General features: G+C 31.0%; 2 protein-coding genes across 2 annotated transcripts in view; both read left to right on the top strand.

Annotated features, from left to right (window-relative positions):
- The window catches only part of LOC145324829 (opioid-binding protein/cell adhesion molecule-like), a 130,319-nt gene extending 116,849 nt beyond the window's left edge, over window positions 1–13,470 (top strand). Inside the window, exons 12-18 of the mRNA XM_080167505.1 lie at window positions 3,640–3,712; window positions 4,690–4,820; window positions 6,690–6,745; window positions 6,887–6,941; window positions 9,739–9,814; window positions 11,539–11,589; window positions 12,021–13,470. Of these exons, the coding sequence (XP_080023631.1) occupies window positions 3,640–3,712; window positions 4,690–4,820; window positions 6,690–6,745; window positions 6,887–6,941; window positions 9,739–9,814; window positions 11,539–11,589; window positions 12,021–12,175 (597 nt within the window). The 3' untranslated portion in view covers window positions 12,176–13,470. The remainder of the gene's footprint in view (window positions 1–3,639; window positions 3,713–4,689; window positions 4,821–6,689; window positions 6,746–6,886; window positions 6,942–9,738; window positions 9,815–11,538; window positions 11,590–12,020) is intronic.
- Window positions 7,487–19,988, top strand: part of LOC145324830 (nucleoporin NUP35-like) — a 327,729-nt gene continuing 315,227 nt past the window's right edge. The window contains exon 1 of the mRNA XM_080167506.1: window positions 7,487–7,524. The gene's annotated coding sequence lies outside the window, so the exon portion shown is untranslated. The remainder of the gene's footprint in view (window positions 7,525–19,988) is intronic.

The raw sequence follows: 19,988 nt of genomic DNA, 5'->3' as shown, positions 1-19,988 counted from the left end.
GGGGACACAACTAAGGCCGGTCCCCCAGTCCCATGGGCCGATAATTGAATGTTGGTTCACAGTGGGAGTTTTATGTACATTCCAAATATTGAACAACCAAGATATCTTTACGTACGTGAAGCTTTTGAAAGGGCAGTGTAAGGTTCCTACACATATATGTATTTGAGAGGGATGGGGGGATATTTCACTTAAAAACTAATATGCCTCCAAATTGATTTTAAAGAAAATTGACCACTGTGAAGTTTTTAGTAGGAGTCTTAATAGATTTATTACAAAACAGCTAGATTCAATTAATAGCCAAAAAATGTTTGTCTGTCTGATTGTCTGTTTGCCTGTCTGTTTGTTTGTCTGTCTGTTTATCTGTCTGTCTGTTTGTATGTATTGAATAGATGTATGTTTGTCTGTCTGTTGGTCTGTATATATGTTTGTTTTTATTGAGGTAATTTCTAATTTAGATTATCCTTCGTAAATACTAATCAAGCGGCATGGCATGAACACCTGTATTGCCTGATTTGCATGATAGAAGCAGGAAATAGTTTCTTTTGTCATGTAGGTAAAAAATATTAATTAAACCAGACATACCTAGACCGGGGATTTATGTTTATTTTTAGTTGTACAACTGCTCTATAGATTTGTTAAGCCCATCTGAATATATCAAACAACCTAAATGGCTCTAACTCTGCGAGCCTATACATACGTTGCCATAGAACTCCATTACCCAATAAAACCTAACCTATTCATTATCCTTTAAGTAATACAATCGAACGAAAAACCACCACCTTCCCCTTTCGAATTCTTTTTTCAAATAAAAGGTGGGGGGTCTATGTGTTCAACAAAACACTTTAAGTGTGAAAGGTAACAAACTTTGAGATAAATTCTTCGTATAGTGCCTAAATGAAATTATTTGTTCATTAAGCTATGCTTAAACTATACATATTAAAAACTATATTTGTATAGAGAAAGCTGTTGTTGTGCTTTTTTGAAAATAATTATTCTTGTTATATTTGGTAACCTAAAAAAGTCAGTAATTATTTGCTTTGTTGTCTGTTGTTAAAAATTCATATTATATGGCAAGAAATGATGTGCCTTTTGAAGAAAAAAAACTCATGTTGATTAGCAAAAAAAATGTGAAACTAATTTCCTCATATAAAAGTTTTTTCAGGTACTTCCCTCATTTTTTTGCTTTTTGAAATTAAAATTGAAGGGTCCCCCCCACATTCCTTTAAGTGCCCCCAGAGACCTATAGGGGCGTAGTCACCAGTAAAATGATAATATCTATGTAAACGCCACATAACAAGGTTAACATGTAGGGTAGCCTTGCTACTAAAATTTTAACATGAATTTTAGTTATTCTTACAAAAACTGTATGATTACTAATTATTTATTTTATTAACATATGATTACAAAAAATGTACAAAGAAGACAAAATAAAAAAAATCTTATAATTTTTGTAAGGAATTTTTAATCAAGATAGTTTCAGCAAAATGTTGAATGAGAACATTTTTATTAATTCTATATAAAAGGATAGTACATAGATGAATGTTTAATATTTTTTAAAGGCGAAGCTTTTCTATAATTAGGGTCGGTCGAAATGGATAGCTCTTTTCGTTAATTGAGAAATGTTGGAGATGTCCTATCGATTTAAAACTTTGCATGGTGATTTCTGTAGTAGTTAGATACAATTTAGAAAGCGTAGCAACTATATAATCAATACCAGAATGTCCGTATGTCCATTTTAAACATGTCGATTTTTAACTTTTTAACAAATTTGTATGTGATATTATTATCCGATTGGTCTGATTTTGGAATACTGATTCTTAGGACAGTAAAGAACAATGTTATAAGTGAAGCATCTTTATAATCAAGTAATAATTAAAATGTAAGTATGTCCTTAAACATTAACCTGTATTTCAGCAACTTTAACAAATTCACTTATAATATTTTCGACTTTTATACACTGATTATTATGTTCTGACACTCTACAAGTGTTAATGTTGTTTGTCCTACCATTTCAGAGCTTCGCTGTTATGGATGTTGTCATCCTTGTTAATAGTGAAGTTACTTTAAAATAGGTTTCTTTCTCCATATTAAATGTTAGAGAAGCACTGTAAAAAAAACTCTGGGCTTTTGCATCAAAATCAAATCTTGACTTTCGATTTTATTACATTATGAAAATTACCATCTGTATAGATCATTAAGTACACACAGACATACCTCCTGTTACTCTTAAGCAAGGATCGTACAATTCCTTTCTGAAAATGTTGCTGGTTCCTTTTTAACATGATCTATATTATTATACATTTTTTATGCATTGCAGAATTGAATGATATATTAATAATAAAATTTGCAATTTAATCATATAAAATTTCAATATTAATATTCTAAATATCTTTTAATTCCGACAAAAAAAAATAATAAAGTTAGTAAGTAACTTGGTATAATGAATATAGATTATGTAGATAGTAAATTTTTGTTAATAATTTGGGTTGCTAATTGTCTAAAGATATTGGTCAATACGTTCCTCCATGGCCAGTGGAGGATATTGGGTGAAGAGGGGGATGGGGATATCGTTATATTAGCCAGCATAAAGAAATGCTTGGGGTATGGTCGGACCTCCACGTGGTCCAAGCGGGAACATCCATCCGGATGGCTAACCGACCAGGTGGCCAGAGGAGACAATGTACAGGGCAACCTGGAACCTGCAGCCGTCTTTTTTTGGCAACGGAGGGGGAGATCAGTAGCCGAGTTCTCTCTCTCTCCTTAAAAATATGTAGGCCAGACACTGTTAGTGCAAACGCACGAGCAGTAGGCAGTGTACTATCGGTACAGAACGCCCTAGAAGAAGAAGAAGCATAAAGAAATATTTTATTTGGGTATGAGAGAATTTCTCAAAATATGTATGTATTTTAAATCAATTGTCATCAATTTTGTAATAATATTATTTCTTTCTAATTATAATGTCCTTGGTTATTTTTGCAATGATGAAATAATGGCATTTTCCTGTAGGGTGACTTGTTGAGCAAAGAATCCATTCATCCTTATTTTTAAACAAAATGAAAAATAAGGGGTTGGGGTAGTTTTTGTTGTTGTTGTTATTTACGGTCGGGCACAGCGGTTAGGGCACAGCAGGAAAAGGACCCGCAGGGTTATAGTTCTCATTAGGGGTTAGGAAAACTACGCCAAACCCTTTTTTCCATATAATTCAATAAGAGTAAGGGGGGGGGGGGTCGACAGGCAACTTAAGAGAAAGAACTGAAATAATATCTATTACAGTGTTAATATCCACAATTTGCGTTATATTTCGTATTTTATGTATTATCAAAAAGTAAAAGTACAAGTTTTTAATCATAAAATGTTCTATTAATATATTCTTTCCTAATTTTAATCAGTTAAAACCAAAATAATATTTATTTTTAAAATTGTCTATATTGCAATATCATTGCTCTTTATAAGTCTTTTTATTGGAAGAAGGTACTTTTTCTGGGGGCGATACCCTTCTCCAAAACAATTATAAACCTTTCCTTCACCTATAAGAATCTTTACTTTAAAGAAGAACCCTATCAACTCAGTGGTTAGCGAGATCTTAAGCCACAGACAAACATCCTGTTGCTTTATATAATGGATTAAATATTATTTTAGGATTTTTCCTCGTACAGTTGCAAAGCAAGTAATCCTCTGAAACAAGATGTTATTCAAGATTTTACTATTTCAGGTAAAAAATATTTTAGCTAATCGGGTTTATAAACAAGGATGATAACGTTAAATAGTAGCCAAGCTGTTCAAGAAAGAAGAACGAGAAAGTTTGCATATATATGATAAAACACTTATACTAGGGATAACTTCCAAGGTTTTTGATATAAGAATGCTTAACTATCAATAGAGCAAACAAATGAAATACCGTTCTTTGAAAATATAGGATACCTGTAAAATTCCTACCGGATTTCCTAGTAATAATTTAGGGTGTCCCTCACCTTCACTAGTACAGAGTGAGGAGTACAGCAGTACAAAGTACAGTTATAATTATAATTCTGGGTGTTCCTCACCTCTACTAGTACAGAGTGAGGAGTACAGTAGTACAAAGTACAGTTATGATTATAATTCAGGGTGTTCCTCACCTCCACTAGTACAGAGTGAGGAGTACAGTATTACAAAGTACGATTATAATTCAGGGTGTCCCTTACCTCCACTAGTACAGAATGAGGATTACAGTAGTACAATAGTACAAAGTACAGTTATAATTATAATTCAGGGTGTCCATCACCTCCACTAGTACAGAGTGAGGAGTACAGTGGTACAAAGTACAGTAATAATTATAATTCAGGGTGTCCCTCACCTCCACTAGTACAGAGTGAGGAGTACAGTAGTACAAAGTACAGTTATGATTATAAATCAGGGTGTTTCTCACCTCCACTAGTACAGAGTGAGGAGTACAGTATTACAAAGTACAGTTATAATTATAATTCAGGGTGTCCCTTACCTCCACTAGTACAGAGTGTGGAGTACAGTAGTACAATAGTACAAAGTACAGTTATAATTATAATTCAGGGTGTCCATCACCTCCACTAGTACAGAGTGAGGAGTACAGTGGTACAAAGTACAGTAATAATTATAATTCAGGGTGTCCCTTACCTCCACTAGTACAGAGTGAGGAGTACAGCAGTACAAAGTACAGTTATAATTATAATTCAGGGTGTCCCTCACCTCCACTAGTACAGAGTGAGGAGTACAGCAGTACAAAGTACAGTTATGAGCTGACGTGGAGTGTACAAAGCTATTATACAGTTCTGGAAAATCAGATCAATTTATTTCTAGTTGAACAGGTAACACTTTTTGAGCTTTCACCCACAATGTATATCGAGAACTCTCCGCCAAACCCTTATTTTTGGAAATAAAGGGGGGTAGTTTTTTCCTCCAATAAAGGGGGATAATTTCTTCTCCATGCATAACCCCTGCAAACGGCTACAACACTATGGGGCTTCCGAGTAGCCAATATAACCTGACCTAAAGGAATAAACAAACAAACAAAACTACCTTCCTCAATTTATTTGAAAATAGGATAAATAGAAAGGGGAATTGTTATTTTAAAAATGCTTTAACCTGTAAGTTATCTTTTGAAAGTTTTTAGGACAAAAATTTTCAATGTCCAAACGTCTACTAAATACTTAAAAAGTGTATACAAGACTAAGAGTTTAATAGTTATTTCTCGCATCGTATTATAAACGGCTTTCCGCGGATATAGAATGTACAATTATGAGATTAAAACTAGTTTTTTTAGCCCCGAGTTGCCGAAGGCACCGGCTAAAAAAACTGGTTTTAATCTTATGATTGTTCATTTTTATATTCGTAGAAATCTGGATATAATACGATGCTAGACATAGTTTTTTCGTATGGATGAGAACCGGTTCCTATCCACCGGATTCGAATGAATACGAGAAAAATGATTATTCATTCATACAAAAAAATGTAACAATAGGCACTTACAAAATTTTAAAATTTTAATTTCAGTTTGAAATTAAATCTTATTCTTTGCAACTAATATATTTACAAATATCAACAAGAAATATGAAATTAACGGCAGCAGATTAATATTATCAAACCAACGTTGCTGTCAATTGTACATCTATTTTTAAGAACTAATAAAGTAACACTTTTGATATGGGTCTATCTTCAAGATTTTAAGTTTTAAGATGATTTTGTCTTTTTTTTATAAAATGTAAAATAAAACTTTGCCTCTGTAGAGACTTCGCACTTTTGATGAATATTTCTTTATAAATTTTAGAGTAGGATTAGACATAAATTTACATTTTTAAAATTTGATTATTTAACAATTTAATTATGTTTATTAAAAAAGTGAGATTTTAAATTTGCATAGCTAATATCTTGTTCAAGTAGTTGTCAAGTTTTAAATAAGATATTTTATATAAAATGGGAGAGAATAAAAGATAATACACATATACATAGACAAAAAAAATAGACAATCCTTATAATAAAGTAAGAGGATGTTTGTCTGTCTATTTATCTGTCTCTACCGAAGTATCATGTAACTGCTAAACAGGAATAGTTCTATTTTATAGGGTAGTTTCTCATAGGTCCTGCTAAGATTTATAACTATTTTGGGAGAGGCCTCTAGGGACATAGCCGCTAGTAAAAGTAAAAGTAAAAATAAATTTAAGTCTACATTTCAAAGTAGTATAATGCCTGTCTGTAAATCTGTCTAACGCACAACATCAAACTTAGACAAGGACTAGCCCATTCTTTTTATGGGGAAGGAGGAGTTAAAAAACTCAGATCGAGCTCAAATGTTTTAAATTAAGCTGATTTTTAAAAAGAAATAAGACATTTGGTACATTTTGCAACACAAGGTTTTAAAGGTTTGGAGGTAAATTCAATGTTTATTGGAAAAAATACAGCATGCTTTTAAGGGAGGCATTTTATTAGTCATGAGTTTTTTTTACTTTAAAAAAAAAATCTTAGTTAAAAAAATCAAGTGCCCATCTAGGGGAGTAGCCGCTGGTAAATAAATAAATTACGATAAGCCTTTAACAAGAACATATTAAGCGGTCACGCTGAATTTTATTAAATTAATTTTGCACTATAATTCTTATAAGTATATTTTTAATGGTACTTAAAACATAACTTTTTATAATCTGATATTGTTAAAATGATTAATTTGAAATTATTATTTTTAGGCAAATACAACAAAACATAAAGAAATCCTAGCAGAAGTAAAGAAGGTTAAAACAAGGTAAATAAATCATACTGAAAAATCATGTTTCGAATTGTGTCATAGATAATTTTGAACGAATTATAAAATAAAAATTATAAAAATTTTGTGGATGTTGGTATACTTTTAAAATAATTTTACTAAAATCAACATTTTTTTTAGTGGTGAAGCTAGAAGTTACAATTTCAAAGGACTAATAAGCAACCAAACGTATAAGGTAATTATTACAGTGTGGCTTGGAAACCGAGGAATATCCGCTGGATTTGAACTGGTTCTCAGCCATGGTGAAAAATCAAGTATAGCGTCGTTTTATAGACAATTTTCCACGATTGTAAAACAAACACATAAAATAAATAACAGCCCGGCCTTTAGGTGTTTCCAAAACTGGTTATAATCTTATAATTTTCATTTTAATATCCGCGGAAAGCTGTTTATTTTTTTAAGGATTTGCTTAATTGATGTAATTTGTCTTATACCGCGTCATATTCAAGATATTAATAATAGATAATACAAATAATACTTTTAGACAAAGATCTTGCAATCAAAGATTAGCTGTCCTATAGATGTCCTTTTATTGTAGCTAGGGGTCTAAAGGGATAAGATAATGGTCGATAAATTAATGCACATCCCCAATGATGATACATAAAATTTTATAGATTACAACCCTTTGATTTTCATTAAATCTTATAAAACTTTGGGGACTAGTGTAATAAACAGCCCAATGTACTCTCCCTCCATGGATTGTAGCTTCTATTGTAAAACGACCAAGCTAATATTGCTTGATTCACTTCTACAAGAGACAAAACGAATTGAAATTGATTGCTAAAATTGAAATATATCTTTTTGTCTTAGAATAGTGTATTTTTTAAGAATTCGTTGGAAAACAAACTTTAAAATATTGTAGCTCCTACCTGGGCTAATTTTGGCTAAAGTTCAAATTTGAAAATAACAAAAAGAAGAATTAAGTTGAAAATAACATTTTTATGAATATTTATGCAAGTTCCAAGTTTTTCGTACTCTGAGACATAAATTTCTAATTTATGTAAATTTTTAATTATAGCTCTGAAATTTTTATTTGCATGCATGGAATTTCAAATTAAAATCTAGCAGTTTACGTAAAAGCTTTATTTACATATATGTTGTCTAAATTGTGCTCATTTTAAATTTAAGTGTCATTTTCCAGAGCACTTTAAAATCTATATTTTATCCTTATAATAAAGTATCAGGACCTGTGTCTGTGTGTGACTGTGTATACCGAAGGATCTCGCTAACCACTTTACAGATATAGCTCTCCTTTATAGGGTAGCTTCTTATCCCAGATCCTAGGAAGGTTTATAACTATTAAGGAAGGGTATCACCACCCTCCCTAGAACAACTTATCTTTTTTTAAAAAAGTGATGGGGGTCGAATACCCCACCTTACCTTAAAAGCCCCTAGCGGCCTCTTGGGACGTAGCCGCTAGTTTATTACCTATATGGATAATGTTGTTGGTAACAAATTAAAAGGAATTATGGAAGTTGGTTTATTAGGAGTATCACAATCAAAATAATTAATCTAAAAATATACAATATTAAAAAGAGATACCTTATTCAGGGAGGGGGGGGGGGTGGGATTGGGCTGTTGATTACACTAGCCCAAATAGATGCTGTGAGTATTGGTGCAAAAAATATGACGTAACAAAAAAAATTAGCCAATGAGAGTCCACTACCATTGCCGCCATAGGTCAATAACGGCCTCTCATTGGCTAATTTTTTTGTTACGTCATATTTTTTGCATCAATACTCACAGCATCGCCCAAATAGTTTTGTAACAACGTTTTCTTATTTGTTGGCTTAACAACTTTGGGGACTTATTGAATTTTTATTGACTGGTTCGTTAAGTTGAGTGTCCATATGTTTCAACAACTAATTGTAATGTACAGAAGGGTAATTTTGTTCATAATCATTGGGGATGTGCATTAATTCATCGGCCATTATATTGTTCCTTTAGATCATTGTATCTTAGTACTTGAAAAATTGTCTCTAACTCTCTCTTGGGACTTGCTGGCCATCCAATCTTCTTGCTTACAGTTTCCAGAAAATAATATTTTGATCAATCACTTCCTGGTTTATGATATAAACAAAAAAATGTTTAGGCTCATAAAATTAGTATTGTAATTACAATGGATTTTTTATTACTTGTATCTTAAACCAGATAATCATGTACTATAATAAATTAAAACTTGTAGATGCCTTTCAATCTTTCCCTTCCCTCCTACTGGATGAATGCACTGACCAAAAAGTGATGTCTATAGTAGCAACCTAAATTGAAGATAATTTTTCCCTTGTCATAATATCCACGTATATTCTATATCCACAGTAATCCCGCATTTTTAGTAGCACAGCTACTCTATAATTTGAAATGTCCGTCTGTATGTATGTCTGAAAGTTTTGGGGGAAACGTAATTTACTCGGCTCCTATAAAAGATAGACAGCTGAAATTTTTAGGGATTAAATAAGTTATCATTCTTCATATTTTCACCAAGTTTCATTGAAATATGTCAATTAATTGGGGTGCTAGATCGATTCCTAGATTTTCAAGTTTTCATGATTTTCTCTATTTCTATTAAAGATAGAAGTCTAAAATTTTCAAGGATCAAATATATTCAAATTCTTCTACAAAGGTTTGGTGATATTTGCTTATTGGTTGGGGTGCTAGATCGATTCCTAGTTTTTTAAGTGTTCAAGCTTTTTTTCAACTCCTAGTCCAGATAGATGGCAGAAATTTTCAGGAATTGAATAAGTTTACATTTTACATAATTCCACAAAGTTTCATTAAGATTTAGTTGGTTGTGGTGCTAGATCGATTCATAGATTTCCACATTATAAATCATGAAAGGTTTCGTGATTTTATATAAATTTTTATTTTGTATTTAAATACTCTATAGTTCATTCTGGATGTTCATGATTTTTGAGCTTTACTACTTATGGATGTTGTCATCCTTGTTTTTAGTATTAACATTTTTGTATATGCAGGTTGAAGTGCGCAGTAGAAATATGCATGGATGGGGTCCATATTCGGAACAATTTACTGTTTATATGTTTCAAAGAGGTAAGCAAAGACGTAGTATAGCAACTCTACAGCATTTGTTGGTCAGTCTGTCTAGTTAATAATATGTAAAAATAAATTGATTACAGGTTTTCAGCCATAATGAAAAACCATGTATAGCATCGTATTACAGACAATTTTCCAAGAATAAAAACCAGTTTTGTTAGACCGGGACTTCGGGCTAAAAACTAAAATTAATCATATACTATTTTATTTTACTATCCTCGGAAAGCTGTGTATTATACGATGCGATTAATTACAATTTATTACAATATTTTTGTTATTCTTTACTGTTTTTACAAATATTTTTGGCAAAAATCCACGAAGAGCCAAACAAAAATAATTCCTCTATGCTTATTTTTTTCATAGTAATCAAACTAATGATATAAAATCAAGAAAAATTATTTCGATCATTGGCGAAGCCTTTTTTTAATAATAATGATATTCTGGTATCTTAAGAGATTAGACAATTTCTGTAGATTAAAATTTGAAACTAAACATCTAAAACTTAACAAATGTGTCAAAAGTTCCTAAGCAAAGGAATAAGATAATATGGTTATAAAACTTTGTGTACAAGTTTAATTTCCAGTCCAAAGTCCCCTCTCGCACTGATAATATTTGACTAAAACCACCCTTCTAGAACTTATAAAAACACCTTACAACCTTATAATATAGAAACTTGGAAAGATAGCAAAAACCAGAAAAATTGTTATTATGTATTTTTGTTTAAAAAAGAGGGGGGGGGGGGAAGCAAGTTTGTAAAATGTAAAACGGACAAAGTGTAGAATATTGTAGCTATGCTCCTCCAAAAAATAACAAAAATATTTTTCTGTATTTTTCTTCTGCGTAAAAAAATAAGTATAACATTAAATTAATGAGTTCTAGTTTATAAGGAACAAATATCTTTATCTAAGCACATATATAGTTACAAAAATCATACAAGCAACCAAAATTTTGTAAACAATAAACACTTTCTATTAATCTATGGATTATATTAAAATCTTATTTGATTGGTATAAACCTTTTCACTGATAATTCTAAACTACGTATGAAGAAATTTTTATAATCATACCAGGGAGTGTACGATAATTTATCATCCATTGTCTTACCCCTGACAATAGAAATATAAGAATAGAAGCATATTCTGAACCCTTTTTTCATCAAATCTAAGAAGGAACATTTCTAGCAGACTAAAGTATTGTTTACTTTCGACTCAAGCTGATGTGGATTCTTAAAAAATGATAGACTCGCTACTCGATAGTGAGGCAAAATCATTTTTGTGAAAAATCATCCAAAAGCACATTAAAAATCTACAAAAATTAAACAAAATCATATGATAATAACCCTTTTAAGATTTTATTTAATTTTTGTAAATTTTTTAATTCGATTTTGGAGTATTTTTCCTTAAAAAATTTTGCCTCACCAGCGAGTAGCCAGCCTAATTTTTTTTTAAAGAATCCACCTCTTTCAAATTGAAGACGAAATTTTTGGGCAATTAATTCTGATTCCACAAAGCTTTCTACTAAGAAAATATAATGTTTACAGCTGACTTTTATCTATGTACGAAATGAAAAAAAAAACACGCGTTTGTAACAAAATGTGTACACAATTTCAACCAATGAGATTAAATGTATGTACCGATGCGATTCTCCTATTGGCTCAATTAGACATAACCTATCTTTCAGAATTTATTTTTGTAAAATATTCAACGATTTTCTATATTTTAGATAAGCAGCCCATGGAGATCAAAGACTCTCAGCCTATCTTCAAGAAAAACGGTAAGAACTAGCTTTGTAATTGCGATGTTAGATAAAATTTATGATTAAGATCAATTACCTCATAAGGGCGAGGCTATTATCCATGACACTCTAAAGGCAGGCCCAAAAACCAAGGATAAGGGGAGCCAAATCTCTCGTTTTCTATCCAAAAACCTGGGTTATTAGTTTCAGTAATACCCAACAGACAACCAACTCTTTCATTGTACGAACTTTGCCTGGAAGTCCAATCTGTTTATAATAATGAGTTTCGCCTGTTTTGGGCTAAGCCATTCCCTTTACTCTACTAATTAATGTCACGCACCTGATATAGCAGCAGTAATGCAAGCCTTTTAGGTGGCTTACGTTATTTATGATTAAATGAAGAATATTCCAAAACCTGTCCGGAACCAGTATGAATCTTTTCTGTAGAATAATCTTTTTTTCTATTTCAGCCCCCCTACTTTCTGACAAGACCTCTGGTGGTGGTTTGAGGTTGTCCTGGGACTCGAACCTGTGTCTCCTTGGCTGGGTTCTAAACCTGTGTCCACATGGTCTCTATCTAGTACCAGCTGCTGCTCTTCTATTTTTTCACCATATCATATCATAATTTTGATTTTTTGTTATTCTTTTTGTCAATTTGTTTTTTTAAATTTCATTATTATTGTAACAAGTGCAATAATATCCATAAGCAGCACATGAGTTGGAAAAATATATTGCTAATAATGAAAAAAAAAAAAAAAACAATAGAAGGTCCATAAAGTTATAAATGTCATAAAAAAAGCTGTAGCAAGTAACAAAATATACATAAACATTCTATGGAATGAAATCTCCTAATTCACTATCTAAAGTTAAAATCAATAATATAGAGTGGCTGAACTTAGGAATTCAATAGTTTAATTTTGATTTTACTTTTAAAGAATAGTACAATATAGGGAACAAAATTTTTTGTTTGGTTTCTTCTTTCCGTTATAGAGTTACTCATTAAATATGATCTATCTGTAAGTCTCTCTGTCTGTCACTGATAGTAACTACTAACTTATCTAAATCATATTGTTTGTTTGTCCCTTCTGCGCTACTTATGGATATAATAATCCTTGTCTTATAGAAAATTTGTCATACAACATCAAATTGCATAATTTTATGTATAAAATTTGTTATTTATGTTAAGCTAGGAGAAAGGGATCAGTGAATTGGCTTTGAAATTTTAAAGCGCGTGTCCTTCATTTGTTTAATGTTAGATATTGCTTTCAAGTAGTATTAATGTCGAAATATAATAGCATATTTATCTTTATAATCAAATGAAACTAGCTGATATTCACAGGGGGAGGGGGGGGGACATTGAACTGTTTATTACACCCGTCCCCAAATTTTCATAATACCGTATTCTTATTCGTTGAATTAACAACTTTAGGCGACTTATATTAGTGTCCAAACGTTTCAACCGCTAATTGTAGTCCCAAGGAGTAATTTAGTGTATATTTGGGGATGTACACCATTGTTTTATTCTTTTAGATCCATGTGATATTTAAATTCTCAAGCTACTGATGTATGTCCCTTTTTCCTGGCTGCAATGCAATATGAATTAAGCAATGGAAATTAATTATGGTTGGAAGCAATAATGGCACAAAATAACAAGGAAAAATACACAAATTTTAAGCAAGGTTTGGCAGACGCAGTTTTAAATGCAACTTAGCGGCAGCGTATCTTAGCGTTGCCAAGATTAATGAAAAAATATATTAAGCAATCAGTTGGTCCATTAGCTGTATATTTGATTTAACAGATTATCTGAAATTTTAATGGCGACTGTGGGAGTTTGAATTGCGGTTGTCGAGCCCTGGTTTTTCAAAATTGTAATTATTTCTATTTATTTTCTTTTGTTGACCCAATAAAGCTGTTGCATTTTTTTAAAAAAAAATAGCAATTATACTTTATAGTTCATACAGAGTTTGTTAGTAGCGAAACTACTCCATTATTTTTTGATTCAATAGTTTATCACTAAAATAAAATTTACTGCAACTTTATCATTTCAAAAAATATTGCATGTATTATTTTAAGTTAAATAATCTAAGAAACATAAAAGTCTACGTTTTTTTTTACTAAAAATCATCAAACCTAAAAAATGAAATGAAAAAAAACTTAAGGCAATTGCTGGGCAACTTTTGGACTAAATTGGTTCTTTATGTGATTACTAATTTCAATTTTACACCATATTTTAGATTATCAAAACCTCACTATATTTTAAAATTATTACAAAGAAAAAAGATTTTAAATCATATGTATGTATTTTTATTGTTTTTTTATAAAAAGCAAAAGATTTAAACCACTTGTTATATGATACAATTGTAAAAAAATGTCAAATGAAAATAATTTGATAGATTTTTTGTTGATAATTTACTGATACACTTTGTTATTTATATTATAGATAGCTAGCATTTTAAATAAATAAACTATTTATATATTAGACTGTATTTTTATTTTTTTGGAGTAAAGGTACTCTACAAATTAAATGCGTTGTTCAGTTTTTATTGTCGGTCTCTTAGTGTGTATATCCTTATAATAAAGATTAAGATGTTTGTTTGTTTGTCTGTCTTTCTGTCTGTACCGAAGCATCTTGCTAAGCGATGGACCGATATGGTTATCCTTTACAGGGGGTTGTTTCTTATAGGTACTGGGCAGGTTCAAATAGCAATATTCTTGAATCTGACTTGAAAAACTTTAACTCTTTTCGAAAGTTGCGGCTTTTCTTTGTATTTAGTGGAATTTTAAAGAATTTTTTAGAGACCCTCAAAAGGAGATCAACATTTAACAACTTTTTCTTTTAGTTTCCTGCTCTTGTAGTTGTACTTTAAAATACAAAATCTTTTAAAAATAATTTTATCCCAAGGAAAGAGACAAATAATCAAATTGATTGAAATGTTAATTTGATTTCCTATAAAAAATGGAATAGCATAGACATCCAAGAATGGGATTAAAAAGGTTAGTCTTCCTCCCCCCACAACTAAAACTTTGCAACCCCTCTTTTAACTCCGTTAAATTTAACTCCCAAAATTTTTAAAGTTTCTTATTCGTTGGCTTAACATCTTTGGAGAATATATATACTTAATTTTGATTCATTAACTTGAGTGTTGAAAAGTTTCAGCAACAAATTGTTATCTAAAGAAGTGATAATTTTGTTTATACTTATTAGGGATGTACATGAATTTAGCGGCTATTGTCTTATAACTTTATGAATACAAACAAGTCTAGATAAATTAAAATCCCATAAAGTATAAAACATGTCTCTGCTCAAGTGCTCATGCGAGAAAGTTTAAGTTTATATTTGAATACTTTTCACTTTACAACAGTTTAAAAACTATTTTTAAACAAAGCATTCATAAATGTATAATAGCAAAAATCAGAGAGAAAGGGGACAATAGGCTAGTCCCCAAAGTTTTATAATAATATTTTTTTATTCGTTGAAGACTTTAGTGTATTTTGATTAGTTGAGTGTTCAAACGTTTCAACCAATAATTTTAATCTACTTAAGGGGTAATTTTGTGTATTATTGTTGGGGATGTACATCAATTTATCGCCAATTGTCTTATCCGTTTTATTCCCTGAGCAAAGATACTCAAAAGGCCTTGTCAGTTGGTTTGCAAAAATACAATTGTTTCAAGCTATGTGAATCTTGGACAAAATAGCCTCGGAAAAATTTCTCCTGTTTATAGTGCCTATAAGAAATCACGACATACTGGCTTACCATTGGTTAATTAAAATGTATACTGGCCTGCCATTGATAATTTAGTCTGTGTATTGGCATATCAGTTGTTATTATTATTATTTGATTCTTTATTTGTATTAATTATATACATAAAAACGTTTACATCTGAATTATAAGAGTTATTATAACAATATTAAACAAAGATTATTCCAAGATATTCTCTTTAAAAAAGTGTTAGTTGATTGAAAACCAGAAGTAAAAAAAAGAGAAAGAAAAATTGCCGTTTATCATAAAAGGTGTACATTTAAATTAAGTCAAGACTTATTCAACAAATCTATTCTCAAAATATGTCAATTTTATACTAAAAAGATAGAACTTCAGTATCAGTTGTCATCTGTATTTTATGACGTCATTTAGGCGCTTAGGCTGTATAGGCTCTTTAATATTAGAACTGTCATTCCAGTATGGCTTCAAAACCGATTAATATCCGCTGGATTAGAAAAAAATGTACAATGATATTATTAAAACCAGTTTTGTTAGCCAGTGCCTTTGGATTCTCGGGGCTAAAAAACTGGTTTTAATCTTATAATTGTATATTTTTATATCCGTGGTAGCTGTTTTTATTACGATGCGATAAATACACTATTCTTAATCTTTTCTTTTAATTTGCACTGGAAAAAAATATTTTCTAAAAATTGTTGCTATTTCTGTGACTTTTTTGGAATTTTTGTTGCACATTCTAATTAGAAATGCAGTTTCTTCAAATTTACAGGGACAGAACAATGGCTAATAAAATTATTCTTTTCCACAATATTTATCTGCCATATTTTATTTTTGAGAAATGTTGTAATTGTACATTCATGGATTTTCTTTACAAAAAAGTAAGTAAATGATAAATTAATAATATATAGAAAATTTAGAAAGAAAATATGCAACTTTTTAAATTAGAGTTCTGAAAATTTCCAGTATGGCTTCGAATCCGATTATTATCCACTAGATTAAAACCGGTTCTCAGTCATACTGAAAACTGGATTTAATCTTATAATTTTTCATTTTAATATCCGCTGAAAGCTGCCTATAATACGATGCAATATAACTAAAACTATTATGATATTCTGTAAGGTTTTAAAAAGATGGATAAAAAAGAACAAATATTTTTATTTATTTCCTAAGTTAAAATTCATAATCCCTGTAAAAATCTAAGACAAATTGTTAAATTGAAGCAAAGTAAGGAACATCAAAGTGGATTCAAAATTTGTAATTTATAATTTGGCTGAATTTCCATTAGCACTCGGGTTCAATACTTACAAATTCCAACGTTGTTGTTAAGGAGTGGAGACAAAACACCTAATTTAAAAATGCCTTATAGTTAGGTGTTTATAAAATTAAGCATTTTTAAAATTAGGTGTTTTGTCACATTAGGCATTTTTAAAATTAGGTATTTTTAAATTAGACATTTTTAAATTAGGTATTTATAAATTAGGTGTTTTGTCACATTAGACATTTATAAAATTAGGCATTTTTAAATTAGGTATTTTTAAATTAGGTGTTTTGTCCCCACTCCATTGTTAACACTTTGATAAGCATGAAACTTGTTTAACAACTCAAAAACTAAAAGTATTATTCTTTAGGGTGGGTCGATTTTGGACATTTTTATCTGAGACCAAATCGGTAAATTGCACATGATTTTTATACATATAATACACCTCTGGATAATTTAAAATTTATCTTAAGTCTAAAAACCGTAGGCTTTCAAACCTAAAATTGTATAGCTTCTTTTGAATGGGAGTCAAAACTATGAATCAGAACTATGGCTTCATTGTGCTCCTAGAAAAGTTATTGAGGAGTTGAATCAGGAACTTTTGTCTTTTTCAAAATATCTCGTTCCTAGCCTTATGAAAAATGACCAAAAAAACAACACCATTTTTAGGTTTTTTTTTTGAGAAGGGGGCCTTCCCTAAAGTTTTGTGCCTCTCAATTTAATTGTGTTAATGATAAAGTTAGAAAATAACAAACTGTATAATTCTTCCTATATAAGTATTAAACTCCAAATTGATGTTTCCCACAAACAGATTTGAATAATGAATGAATTTTCTAGCTCAGAATCTAAATCTATAGCTTTTACAAGAGATACACAATATAAGAATATGCAGCAAGGGATAATTTATCTAGAAAAAATCTATTTCACTCTCATCTTTAAAAAATCATTACTGCACAACATTTACTGCTTTCATCATAGACTCTTTCAATAATGTAATGTCATCATATGGCACTATTTTTTGCATGTATTAAAAGTTGTTTTTATTGAAATATTATCGGCATGTCTTTATCAAAAGTGAATGTTAATAACATTTATTACAAAGCAAATGAACATTAAGTTATTTTTGGAAAGATAAGCATTCCCTGTAGCTGAAGAATATCTTTATTCATATAAGAACAAATAATAATTTGAATGTTTTATTTTTGTAATAATAGAAATAGAATATACTTGCATATTATGACAGGAAAATTTGTCGTTAATTTAGGTTACTAAAGTGGCTTGATTTTTTGGTCAGTTCGTTCAACCAGTAGGTGGTGTCTGGGGGATATCGTTATTTTATCCCGCTGCGAGTACTGCTTTATTAGAGTACAAGCGGCTTAGCCCCTAGCCTCTAGGGGCTTTTTTCCCCAAGAGGTTTGATGAAACAAATTTTTCGTATTTAAGATTTAAAAGGATAATAAAAAAAAAAAAAATTTGGGGGGGGGGGTAGTAGACCCAACTTTTTTTTGGGGGGGGGGTATTTTTCATTTTTGGAGGGTTGGGGGTGTCCCACCCCCCAAAAAATAACTATAAACCTTCCCGGGACCTATGAGAAGCGACCCTGTAATGGAGAACCCGATCGGTTCAGCGGTTAGCGAGATCCTTCGCTACAAACAGACAGACAAACAAAGAGACAAAGAGACAGACAGACATCGTTCTACTTTGTATTATAGATATGAAAAACATCGCAGCAATAACAAGCTAATGACGGTTTAGATAAAATAAATCGTAACTAACTACTACAGTAATCATCAATCAAAGTTTAAAATCAATAGAACAATTCTAACATGCCTAAATTAACGAAAAAAGCTATCCGTCACGGGCGGACGGATGGACGTACGGACCGACCCTATTTATAGAAAAGCTTCGCTTTTAAAAAGGAATAATGTGTACTCCATGTATTGCTAAGTATTTCGAAGGAGGAAGCGGACATGGGCTGTTTATTACACTAGCCCGAAAAGTTTTGAAATAACCTTTTCTTATTCGTTGGCTCAACTACTTTGGGGACTTTTATTGATTTTTGATCGGTTAATTCATTAAGTAGAGTGTCCAAGCGTTTCAACCACTAATTGTAATCTTAAAAAGGGTTAATTTTGTGTATCATCATTGGGGATGTACATCAATTTATCAGCCATTGCCATATCCCTTTAGATCCCTGAGGTTCTTCGTGAGTTGATCTTAAGTCTATTTCACCCATTTTAACTTAATTAAACTTTGAAAGTTAAAATAGAAACGTTTTTCATCGGAATGAATATAAAAATAAAATTTTGAAATATTTCCTTAGTGTTTTAAAATTTCAGTCTAGCCATAAGCCAGCCTCAAGTAATAGACGCTAAAATAGAATGACAATAGACTGAATATAGAAAAAGTATGTGTTTCTTTATATGTACCCTTTGCATGATAAACCATTGCAAATGACTTATAGGATGCGCCCCTAGTCTTTAGTGCACTTACTTTACAGAATAGGTTTGCTCCAAACTTGACTATGGTTAATAAAAAGCTTCACTGAAAACTTTATACCAATCAATTATTATGGTTTCAAGCCAAACAGAGAAGAAATAAGTATTTATCGCATCGTATTACAGACCGCTTTCCGCGGAAATCAAAATGAAAAATTATAAGATTAAAACGAGTTTTGGTAGCTCGGAGGGGCCGAAGGCCTTGGCTAACAAAACTGGTTTTTATATAATAATTCTTATTCTTATATTTGAGGAATATTGTCTCTAATACGATACTGTACCTGCTTTTTCCAGAGTGGCTGAGAACCGGTTCTAATCCAGTGGATATTAATCAGTTTCTAAGCCATACTGGAAAAGTTTTTAAAATCGATGAATCTAAGAGAGCTTTACTTCTATTGTTGAAACCATAATACATTTTACTTCCTCCATGGGAATGGAAAGTAATGTTTTCAAGAGAAACTCCAAAAGTTAAGTAAATATATAAAAAAAAGGACGACAACGTTCGGTAGCAGTGAAGCAGTTTAATATCAAAATAATATGAGCTAAATATATACAGGGCGTTTAAAAAAAACTGCGCTTTCCGGTTTTGGGAAACAACCAGTAGGAGTATGAAAAAAATAATTATATATTCTTATTCTCTATAAAAATATGGATTAATTTTATAAAAGGTGTTTATTGATTACTCTAAAAACAACGGCGCATTTTAGAGTTGATTTACCCATTGGTGACGAGCGCCACTTTTATGGGCCTATCGAGCTGTAAGTTTCAGGGAAGATTTATAATGGTCAAAACGGAATTCGTATTTTTTTGTTTTGCTCTAGTGGCGTGCACAGGAAAGTTGCAAAAAAACCCGGTTCGGCTTGGCCATAAATACCAACCAGGCATTAACACCCGTTTTTGGTGCTTTCCCCCAGTTTTAAAACCCGGTTATTTTGACCAAAAATCGAAAAATGTAAATTTT

Source organism: Acartia tonsa, chromosome 7 (assembly GCF_053477335.1).
Source record: "Acartia tonsa isolate MP-2025a chromosome 7, ASM5347733v1, whole genome shotgun sequence".
Taxonomy (NCBI): domain Eukaryota; kingdom Metazoa; phylum Arthropoda; class Copepoda; order Calanoida; family Acartiidae; genus Acartia; species Acartia tonsa.
This window is presented reverse-complemented; position numbering and strand designations above follow the sequence as displayed.